We start from the raw sequence: 12500 nt of genomic DNA on the forward strand, positions 1-12500 counted from the left end.
GGGAAATATCACTGGCGACTTAATGTCATGGACTTAAATGGAAAATTGGATGTATCAGTTTTGCATTGTATGGTGAGAATGACCTGTGCAGAACACATGAACCCATGCATATGACATTAGAAAAATGCTAACCTGATGCAAATGCAAGTAATTTTGTCCAATGTTATCTTTCCGATGGATGGTTCTAATTTTTAGACCGGTGTGTGTGTGTGTGTGTGTGTGCAGAACACCTCTCCTGTGGTGTAAGTAAATCCCTAGACACCCAATCACCACTCGAACCCTGCCATCCAGGCCCTAACAATAGATGCTCTCTGATCCAAGATCACACACTGGTGTAGGAAACCATCTTACCTGTACAGATACAACAGCCCACCTGTAATAAAAACAGTAATATTACCAATTTGCTGAAGAAAAGTCTCAAATGAGATTTTATTTTACTTCCATGCATCCTTGTGGCAAAGGCATTCGATGTGAGCAAATGGAAAAGTTTTCTAGAGTTTTAGAAGAGATCTCAACAATTACAGTTAAAGGATTGGTTCAACTTTTGCTGATAGTTTACTCGCCCCCATGTCGTCCAAGATGTCCACGTCTTTCTTTCTTCAGTCGAAAAGAAATTAAGGTTTATGATGAAAACATTCCAGCATTTTCTCCATATAATGGACTTCAATGGGGTCCAAACGGTTCAAGGTCCAAAAGACAGTTTCAGTGCAGCTTTAAAGGGCTTTAAACGACACCAGACGATGAATAAGGGTCTTATCAAGCGAAACGAGCGCTCATTTAAAAAAGTTTTATAAGCACAAATGCTCGCCTTGCTCTGTTCTATGATGCGCGTTCGTGACTCTCCTGTTTGAACTCGTTTATCAAAATGAACAAATCTTTTTTCAAGTCATGACTCGAAAGGTTCTTGATAAGACCCTTATTCATCCTCTGGTGTCGTTTAAAGCCCTTTGAAGCTGCACTGAAACTCTCATTTGGACCTTGAACCGTTTGGTCCCCATTGAAGTCCATTATAAGGAGAAAATCCTGGAATGTTTTCATCAAAAACCTTAATTTCTTTCCGACTGAAGAAAGAAAGACATGGACATCTTGGATGACATGGGGGCGAGTAAATTATCAGCAAAAGTTTTTTTAAAAGTGAACTACTCCTTTAATGTCATGGGCTTAAATGGAAAATTGGATGTGTTAGTTTTGCATTGTATGGTGAGAATGACCTGTGCAGAACACATGATGGAATGCATGAACTGCATATGTTGAGTGCAATGAAAGGCGCTTTGGATGAAATTGTTTAACTTAGAATTTTCATGAACTCTGTTTTTGGCATGCATGACCTAAAATATGCACTAAACATGTTTTCCCTTTCATGCATCTCAAATGTAAAGTGCTGGAATGGTTACCCGTGAAGCCCTCTGGAGTTGCGTGCCGTCTGCTGTCATGCTGATGATTTATTTGTGTTTTTTGCTAACAGGAGATGGGAACCCCAAGGAGAGCAGTCCATTCATCAACAGCACCGACCCAGAGAAGAACCAGCAATATGACGGCAAGAACATGGCCCTGTTCGAGGTACACACGAGCGTTAACTTATAAACATGCAACGGCGGCACATTTAGAGCTAGACAGTGCGGCACAGGCACACAAACTATAGTGATTAATGGAATAAAAGAGTCTGACAGTAATTAATAAGCGTAATTAACGTTTGAAGGGCAGGAAGCCCCCAGGACGTTGCTCTCTGCAGGTGGATGATAACAGCATGCAAGTCCAACATCACATGCTATACTGCATCTAAAACTATTTTAAACTGCCTTTCTATGGCCTCCTATTAACCTTCAAATGGTCTTTGTCTCCTGTTTACACTTCTGGGCTTCGGGGTCTATACGACCCCAACAATTGATTGAGTAATTGTACAAAAAATATACATTTTTAATCATACAAACAATATATAATTTTTTTGGTTTACTTCTCATCTATTCATTAATGCTGTGTTTTTGGAGATATAAAGTACTTTTGTATCTATATACCACACTTTTTGGCTTCGGGGTCTATACGACCCCAACAATTGATATTAAAATACATTTTTAATCATACAAATAATTGTTTTTTTTTGTTTACTTCTCATCTATTCATTAATGCTGTGTTTTTAGAGATATAAAGTACTTTTGTATCCATTCACCACACAATTCCTCAACTACACCATTAGCTTGCATATGAAATATTATTTTTTTATGATACATTGCATTTAAATGTTCTAGTACTAGGCCTTCATTTCTGTGTAAAAATGGTCAGATTTATGCTGGATTTTTTTTTTTTTTTTTTGACACATGAAGAAAATATATTTAGTTTTTTTTTTTCACATTTCCCATTCATTTCAATGTGGGGTTACAGCCTACTGACCCTGAACACCAGAAGTGTAAACCTTCAAAACAACCAAATCAAGCCCAGTTTATAGATAATGTATGAAAAGTCACAAAATTATTCCACTGAGATGAAGGAAACCTTTCTTTTATTAAGCAAAAGTTGATTAGGGTCGTATAGACCCCATGACGCTATTGAGGGCTACGTGATTTGGTGATTCAAATGTTACATGAGCTGAATTATAAAGTGCATTTTAACCTAAAATCTTGTCAGCTCTTCTGGTCTTTGAAAAGTCTCAAATGAGATTTTATTTTTACTTGTATGCCTTTCTTGTTTCTCCCAGTGGAAATGAGATTAAACGTTGAGCAAAAGGAGAGTTTTAGAAGAGACCACAAAAAACAAATTCGCTATTTCAGTGTGATCTCAAATATATTTCTGTGATAGACTGAATGTTTGCATGTGAATTCAAGATGTTTGTGAAGCCCAATGTATGCTAGCTGACTAATTAATATGCACATTTATTTTTGGTTTGCATGGATGACTTACTGTATTTAACTTACTGTATGACAACTACTGACTTTTACTGTTCCCCCATTTATAATGATGCATCTTACTGTAAATAAAACTCTACTGAGAGTTTCATTAGCTTTTAAAAATTCAATTCTGGGCCATAAATTGTCCTCTTTTGTAATATGTAAATGTTCATCACGAGTGAATTATTTAATGCTCACAATATTTGTTCTGTATGTGCGTGTGTTTGCTGTACAGGAGGAGATGGACACAATCCCCATGGTGTCGTCTCTTCTCAGCAGTCTCGCCAACTACTCAAACCTGCCGCAGGGCAGCAAAGAGCACGAGGAGGCGGAAAACAACGAGGGCTCGCGCAAGAAACCTGTCCAGGTACACACGTTTTCTTAACACGTTTTTGTCTGGCTCTCAGTTGAACCTTAATTGGCTTCCGTCTATAAACAGCGAGATCGGCAGTGTGAATGACAGCTGCCAGCTCTGTTTTGACCTGTGACCTGATCTCCCTTAGTCCCTCAGGATCCCAGACTGGTTAGAGCTCATTAGAGATTGGCCTCGGTCTCCCTCGCGGCGCTGGCCTTTCCCAGTCGCTTGATTCGGTTTCACTTTTCTTGATTGCAATCTTGATTCAGTTTGCAAATTTGCTTCGAACTTTTTGTGTATGGTATTAAAGGACTGTAACAAAGTAACTGTAACTGGTGCACTAGTGAATGTGGAGTCGTGTGATTGTGTAATAGGTTGATAAAACACGTGCATGAGTGCAATTTTTATTTCATACTTACAATTGCCAAATTCAAAGGAGTTCATTTTTTGTTTCGAATTACGCCGAAGGTGAATCAGTGCAAGTATTATTTTTGTATTTGTAATATACTGTTATAGTATTTACATGCTCTTATAGTACTAAATATAAATAATTATGATTTATTTTTATTTTTTAGTTTAGTAAGTTTTTGTACTTTTGTGATTGTAATTTATATATATATATATGTATATATATATATATATATATATAGTTGTATTTTTATTTCATTTTTTGGTTTTAGTTATTAAAAAGCTATTTTATTTCATTTGGCTGCCAATTTTCCAATTTTTGTTGAAGTTTTTTTTTATCAGTTGCTTATATTTTGTATTATTACACAAAATGCTGGGTTGTTTTAACCCAACTTTGGGTCAAATATGGACAAACCCAAATGTTGGGTTAAAAATGTAATTAAAGAATGTAACCCAATGGTTGGGTTTGTCCATATTTGACCCAAAGTTGGGTTAAAACAACCCAGCAATTTTTAGGGTGTATGTTTATTATTTCAAATACCACAAAAATATATATTTTTTTAATAGTTTCAGTTTTTTGTTAATAATAACAACTCTGATTCAGTGATTCTTTTCCTCTGGCACAGAGAGTCTCTACTGAGCGTGTGCAAGACATTTAGCGTGTTACACTCTTAAAAATGCTGGGTTGTTTTAGCCCAATTTTGGGTCAAATATGGACAAACTCAAACGTTGGGTTAAAAATGTAATTTAAAAATGGAACCCAATGGCTGGGTTTGTCCATATTTGACCCAAAATTGGCTTAAAACAACCCAGCATTTTTTAGAGTGTACAAATATCTCCTATATTAGAATTGACTTCAGCAGTCAAAATGACCAAAAACTTAAAGATTAAACCCTCTGCTGTACAAGGAGAGCGAGTGAGAGAGAAAGAGAGTAAAATAGAGAAATGAGCCGGAATTGGATTTGTCCTCTCAACACGATCGAGGGGAGCGATAATCTTCCTCTTGTTTCACACTGCGACTTCAACTTAATTAGCTCGTCTTGCAAAGCATCTGCTCTCCAATCAGCCTCCATTTTGAGAGGGTCAATCAATCCGCTCATCTCCTGCAGCAAATGTCCCCACATACCCACACACACTCGACCCGTTTATTACCAATCACGTCCACAGGTTTCAGGTCTCTCTCAGCCTAAAGATTTCTTTACATCACAAAAACGGCGCAGAAGTTAGAAGATATCTGAAGTGGCAGATACACTACTGTTCAAAAGTTTGGGGTTATTTCAATTACTTTCATTCAGCAAGGATGCATTAAATTGATCAGAAGTGACTATAAAGATATTTATAATGGTATGTTACAAAAGATGCTATTTTAAATATATGTTGTTCTTTTGAACTTTCAAACTTTCGATTCATTAAAGAATCCTGAAAAAAAAATATTAAAGAAACTGTTTTCAGCTGATAATAATCATAACAGAGCAGCAAATCATCATATTAGAGTGATTTCTGAAGGATCATGATGCTGAAAATTCAGCTTTGATCACATATTATATTTTAAAATATAATCACAGAGAAACCTGCTATTCTTTCTTCAGTCGAAAAGAAATTAAGGTTTTTGATGAAAACATTCCAGGATTTTCTCCATATAATGGACTTCAATGGGGACCAAACGGTTCAAGGTCCAAATGACAGTTTTAAACGACTTTAAAAAAGGGCTTTAAACGACACCAGACGATGAATAATGGTCTTATCAAGGGAAACTATTGCTCATTAAAAAAAAATTAAGTTTTATAAGCTCAAATGCTCGCCTTGCTCTGTTCTGTGATGCGCGTTTGTGACTCTCCTGTTCGAACTCGTTCATCAAAAAACTAATCTTTTCCCGGGTCAACTCGTTCCAAAATGACACGAAAAAAGATTAGTTCATTTTGATGAACGAGTTCGAACAGGAGAGTCACAAACGCGCATCACAGAACAGAGCAAGGCGAGCATTTGAGCTTATAAAACTTCAACTTTATTTATTTATTTTTTTTAAATGACCGCTCGTTTCGCTTGATAAGACCCTTATTCATCGTCTGGAATCATTTAAAGCCCTTTGAAGCTGCACTGAAACTCTCATTTGGACCTTGAACCGTTTGGACCCCATTGAAGTCCATTATATGGAGTGTAGAAATGGCCTCAATGGCTTCACCTTTAATGTTGTGTTGACTGCTTCACTCTAAAAATGCTGGGTTGTTTTAACCCAAATTTGGGTCAAATATGGACAAACCCAAATGTTGGGTTAAAAATGTAATTTAGAATTTAACCCAACTTCAACTTTCCCTTTTTTTAAATACATTTTTAACCCAATATTTGGGTTTGTCCATATTTGACCCAAATTTGGGTTAAAACAACCCAGCATTGTTTAGAGTGAAGCAGTCAACACAACATTAAAGGTGAAGCCATTGAGGCCATTTCAACCCAGCATTTTTTTAGAGTGTAGTGTTGATAATTGATTCGCAGCAGATATTTCAGTCTTGTGACAGTAATGAAAGCTGATTGCATGAGGGGAAATGTTATTTTTCTCCTGAAGGATGATGTAAGATGAGCAATGAAGTATCAGATCTTGCGGGCGGTGACATGTGGTCGTTACAGTTGCCATATGCTCTCTGTAGACCACTAGCCAACGCTCGCTACATGGACACTCACACACACACACACACACACACACAGTGAGTCGCAGGAAAAATGCTAATTCATGTCAAGCTCTAAGGGACAGGGCCACAGAGCAGTTATTTGTGCAATTTCTGAACATGCTCACGTACACACAGTAATCTGTGTTGGGCTGACAGTGATATTCGCTGCCCTTTTCCTTCTCCTGCCATTGCTGTGGTTTTTAATAATTCGCCCCGTCTGAGCTAAGTCACATTATCGCTGTCAGCCACTGTTTGGGCAGCCAAGCGAGAGGAGACTATTACAAGCTCCTCTCCTCTTCTCTGACGGCGGTCATCAGTTCGTTTGTCAGTTCTGTCGGCATGCAGAACGCACTTATGCTCAGTTTGGTCAGTGTTTGGGACATTCAGAATCACATGTTGAGAAAATTATATTAAAACATTATTTTCATGACAGTTAAACATTTCCCCCATGCCAAAAGACTCTCATTACTGTCGTGAGAAACATGTTTACAGCAGCTCTCTTCATTTATCATAGAGTCCTGAAGTAAATTAAACACAGTTGTAGCCAAAATATTAACTGTTTTCAACATTGATAACAATCAAAAATGTTTCTTGAGCAGCAAATCATCATATTAGAGTGATTTCTGAAGGATCATGTGACACTGAAGACTGGAGTGATGATGCTGGAAATTCATATAGTACATTTTAAAAAATGTTGGGTTGTTTCAACCCAAATTTGGGTCAAATATGGACAAAACCAAATGTTGGGTTAAAAATGTCATTTAAAATTTTAACCCAACTTCAACTTTCACTTTCAACTGTAATTTTTTTAATAAAATAAAACTTTTAACAGTTTTGCATTTGAATATATTTTAAAATGTACACTCTAAAAAATCCTGGGTTGTTTCAACCCAAATTTGGGTCAAATATGGACAAACCCAAATGTTGGGTTAAAAATGTAATTTAAAAATTTAACCCAACTTTCAACTGTAATTTTTTAAATAAAATTTTTAACCCAACATTTGGGTTTGTCCATATTTGACCCAAATTTGGGTTGAAACAACCCAGCATTTTTTTAGAGTGTACATTTTAAAATATATTCAAATACAAAACAGTTAAAACTTTAAAATTCAAGTGCTTAACTTTAAAAACTACTTTCAATATAAAATGTTGTTTTAAACATGTATGACTTAACCTTTCATTCATATTATAAATATATATAATTAATAATTTTATATCAATAAATTAGTGATATCGGCCACCATATTGGTATCGGACGATATCGGTTTATTTTTAATGTTATCATTATCGGCCCAATAGAAGAATTTGTCTGATATGTTAAAGCCGATAAATAGTGTATTATCTCCTTCAGATGTTCATCGTTATGCTTTTGTATTGCTTGAAATTATGATTGGAATCACTTGGTTCAGTCTGTCATATCGGTTACATAAACTTATAATAAGAACATCATAATTACGTGTTTGGGACGTGGCTTTTACCGGTGAGGGTTTGGTTTTTGTAATCAGGCTCTCAAATTACACACAAATTTGGACTTATGTTTATCGGCTGATATATCGGTTATCGGCTTTCAAAAATAAAGAATTATCGGTTATCGGTATCGGCCAAAATGTTCATATCGGTGCATCCCTACTATAAATTATATAAATGGATATTTCCATATTTGAATTTCATATATTATATATATAATTACTGACCTAAAAACAACATGAGGGTGAGTAAATGAATGCAGTATTTTCAGTTTTTGGTGGCCTATCCCTTTAAAATCAGGTACTTTTCAAGCTCTCAGTAGATCAGCTGTCTGTCATTCCTAAAGAGGAATCGGTTATCCAGCAATTTCACATGTGGTCCTGCATCTGGACAGGTGTTGACGAACACACAGGGGTCTGTGGCGGACGCACTGGGACTGAGACACCTGAGGCTCTCCTCCGACGCCTGTCCCATCTGCTCTCTGCTGCTTTACCTGAGACCCTCGCCACCCGTGGGAAATCACAAACACACACACACATATATACACACGGGACTATAGAGGTTTGATTACGCACCTGCTCCAGTAAACTGAGCACAGCTCTGCTCTGCTCTGAGTCTATGGGCCGAAGAGTGACCGCTGTGGATTCAGGCGTTCGATACGCATGGTGTCGAAAAAATAAAAAATAAATTAAAAAATTAAAATTGATTTTAATAAAAATAAAAAATTTAAATAAAATAAAAATAAAAAATTGTCAACAAATATCTTTGTTGTCGAGTAGTCGTTTGATCTCACTTGACCTAATGTAAGGGCGTGCAATATCGCGATTTGACCGCTACGGCGCTTTGGCGCTAGAGTGTAATGCAGCCCTTTATAAATGCAGGAAAACAGCGCGAATTATTTATGACGGAATGAAAACAAATCCGAACTAGCAAGGTTTGGCAAAGTTTTACAAAACTTAAAACCAACAATGCTGTCATGTGCAATACATGCAAGGCAGAACATGCTTTTCACGGGAGCACTTAAAGAGGAAACATCCCAGCAAAAGAGGAGCCGGTGAGAAATGAGTGTTCTCGAGCTGGAGTAGTGGTAACATATCTCTTTATTAGATCTCAAGCAATACTATTAATAGTAATAATATCATCAATAATAATACAATTAGAGTAATGTGATGATTTATTTTGCATAGAATAAAGCTTGATTGGGCTTAAAGGGTTAGTTCACCCAAAAATGAAAATTCTGTCAGTATTTACTCACCCTCATGTTGTTCCAACCCCGTAAGACCTTCGTTCATCTTCGGAACACAAATTAAGATATTTAGGATATTAAAATCGCTCCTGCATACAGTCCATAGGCTTCTTGAGGGACTGGCTCTTGCTGTCCTCGAAAAGTAATTGAAGACATCGTTAAAATAGTCCAAGTGACTACAGGGGCTCAATCTTAACTTTATCAAACGACGAGAACACTTTTGTGCGCAAAAAAAACAACAAAAATAACGACTTTATTTCAATTATTCACTTCCTTCTCCATAAGCCTATAGTCCGTTAACGTAGTGTGATTGCGTAGAGCTACGTCACACGTAGGCTCACTATTGGTCGACGCTGGTCATGTGTGTGTGATGCGTGTGACGTACAATAACAGAAGCTTACGCTATTAAACTAGTAACCTGACTCGCGCAGAGGGAGAAATAAACGAATAGTTGAAATAAAGTCGTTATTTTTGTTGTTTTTTTGCGCACAAAAGTGTTCTCGTCGTTTGATAAACTTAAGATTGAGCCCCTGTAGTCACTTGGACTATTTTAACGATGTCTTTTATGACTTTTCGGGGACGGCAAGAGCCAGTCCCTCAAGAAGCCTATGGACTGTATGCAGGAGCGATTTTAATATCTTAAATATCTTAATTCGTTTTCCGAAGATGAACGAAGGTCTTACGGGGTTGGAAGAACATGAGGGTGAGTAAATACTGACAGAATTTTCATTTTTGGGTGAACTAACCCTTTAAGGGTCAGGGCAGTTTATATTATATAGGTATTATAGTCTTATTACTTGCCTGTATTTTGTTCCATAATCATGAAGACTTACAAAAGGAGATGTTAGGGAATGTTCTCTTTTTTTTTTCATTCTGTAAATTAAAAGGTGAATGAGAACATCTCAATTCTCACGTAAAAAAAAAAAAAAAAAAAAACTATTGTAATTTTATATCTATAATAAAAGCAGTGGGCTTATTAAACAATGCTTAGAGAGCATTTGTGTGTGATTTGAGTTAAACTTAAAGAGAATGACCTGTTTAGTTGGCTATTTCACTATTTCAAAACCTGAACTGATTTTCTTTTTTATATTATAGTAAGAATATGTATAACTCAATGTTTTAACTAATTGAAAAAGCTGAATAATCTTTCCAAACTTAATGATTAGCTGGCAAAATAATCGACGATTAGTCGATTAATCGTTCTAATAATCGTTAGATTAATCGATTATCAAAATAATCGTATGTTGCAGCCCTATTCACTAACTGACACACTCTGAGCCTGCCAGATACAGAAGTATCTCACACAAAAAAGTACCACGGTAATATCACAATGTTCCTTGGAGTGGCTTGTAAATATTGTGTTGATATGTACACTCACCTAAAGGATTATTAGGAAAACCATCCTAATACTGTGTTTGACCCCCTTTCACCTGCCTCAGAACTGCCTTAATTCTACATGGCATTGATTCAACAAGGTGCTGAAAGGGATGGACATGGTCGGAAACAATGCTCAGGTAGGCTGTGGCATTTAAACGATGCCCAATTGGCACTAAGGGGCCTAAAGTGTGCCAAGAAAACACACTATTACACCACCACCACCAGCCTGCACAGTGGTAACAAGGCATGATGGATCCATGTTCTCATTCTGTTTACGACTCTACTAAACAGAAATCGAGACTCATCAGACCAGGCCACATTTTTCCAGTCTTCAACTGTCCGATTTTGGTGAGCTCTTGCAAATTGTCGCCTCTTTTTCCTATTTGTAGTGGAGATGAGTGGTACCCGGTGGGGTCTTCTGCTGTTGAAGGTTGTGTGTGTTGTCTGCATACCTCGGTTGTAACGAGTGGTTATTTCAGTCAAAGTTGCTCTTCTATCAGCTTGAATCAGTCGGCCCATTCTCCTCTGACCTCGAGCATCAACAAGGCATTTTGGCACACAGGACTGCCGCATACTGGATGTTTTTCTTTGTAAACCCTAGAAATGGTTGTGCGAGAAAATCCCAGTAACTGAGCAGATTGTGAAATACTCAGACACCAACAACCATTGCTTAAATCTCCTTTCTGTCCCATTCAGTTTGGAGTTCAGGAGATTGTCTTGACCCCTAAATGCATTGAAGCAACTGCCATGTGATTGGTTGATTAGATGATTGCATTAATGAGAAATTGAACAGGTGTTCCTAATAATCCTTTAGGTGAGTGTAAATAGCATTTTGCCATGTTGCCAGGGCATTGCTATGTGGTTGCAAAAGTACGGTGTGTGTAAGCTGAGAATGTTGCATTGATGAATAAATGACTCTTGTATGCACTATTACGTGGGTCTAAACTTCCAGAGCTGTCATAGGATTGTGTTGATTTCCTTCGGGACGCGAGGAGCGCTTCATTTGTATTCCAGTGGGGCTCTCAGGTGTGCCCGTCTAGAGGACTGCCTGTTCAAATTGCAGCAGGAACGGCAGGTTTTCTTCAGGTTTATGGAGTTTCTGGTGGAGTGCTGTGGGTAAATGTGTTACAACTGAACACGACCCCAAAGTTTTAATAAGAAAAAAAAGGTCGGTGTTCATGTGATGCCTATTCATCCGAGCAAGGGAGGGATTTGTTTTTGTCCTGTTGGTTAATACTTTTTGTATTAATCTGTCAAAAACAACTAGATGACATGTAGCTTGTTCTTACTGTACGTTCACACCGCCACTGACTTGAGTTTCGAAAGTAGCCGGAAGTCATTTATTTTCAATGGAAGTTGGCTTCTCTTGGCTACAAGGATTATTGGCGATATTCATCGGTGTCGCGTTTTGAGCGTCAATCAGAAAGTTGAAAGAAGCTCAACTTTATGGTAACGAGCTGTGACACGGTTCAGCGTTGTTTCTGGAAGAAACACAAACACGAACCGTTTTCTTCTTCTTCTGTTTTCTAATATGTACACGTAGACTACTGTTCGCGCTCACCTTATTCACATCTTACCGGTGCACATGGATCGGCGTTCGTAGATCGACTGGTAGAGACTATTTTTCAAAGATGGCTTCTTCCTGTATTCGCGAAGTTGACTGTGTGTATAAAATATCTTCTTATTAAACTGTATGGACACTGACAAAGTTCTCAATGCTTCGGTTTGAATGTAGGGACCCTTATTATGCTGTCGTGTTAGTGTGGGGCTATTTTGAGCCTTGTTAGTGGTAATAACAAGTGTTTTTTATTTGTCATTACTCTATGCATCCTAGCGTTATACTAGCGTTATAGGCTAAACTGTTTTTAGAGATAAAACTATTTACATTTGGCAATTATGAAAACAAATCTCAGATAACGGTTGACTAGGTAACAATTAGACCAAAGGTTCATTTTGCGCCGGAGTTGTCCTTTAACATTAATGAGCTTGGTAACCACAATGAACTTTTTCTGCCTAAATAAAGTAACGATTACTATATTTATAACTCGCATATCTCTAGTTACAGTCCTTGCATTGTGAAATGTAAGTTAGACTTGCGA

The 12500-nt window shown here is 37.3% G+C and overlaps 1 protein-coding gene across 4 annotated transcripts in view; it reads left to right on the forward strand.

Annotated features, from left to right (window-relative positions):
• Positions 1 to 12500, forward strand: part of slc12a5a (solute carrier family 12 member 5a) — a 173265-nt gene that overhangs the window by 110813 nt on the left and 49952 nt on the right. For all 4 annotated transcript variants that reach the window (XM_039693352.2, XM_089134504.1, XM_039693353.2 and 1 more), the window contains exons 2-3: positions 1466 to 1560; positions 3118 to 3249. In XM_039693352.2, coding sequence (XP_039549286.2) covers positions 1466 to 1560; positions 3118 to 3249 — 227 coding nt within the window. The remainder of the gene's footprint in view (positions 1 to 1465; positions 1561 to 3117; positions 3250 to 12500) is intronic.

Source organism: Pimephales promelas, chromosome 8 (genome assembly GCF_988280905.1).
Source record: "Pimephales promelas chromosome 8, fPimPro1.hap1.1, whole genome shotgun sequence".
NCBI classification, from domain to species: domain Eukaryota; kingdom Metazoa; phylum Chordata; class Actinopteri; order Cypriniformes; family Leuciscidae; genus Pimephales; species Pimephales promelas.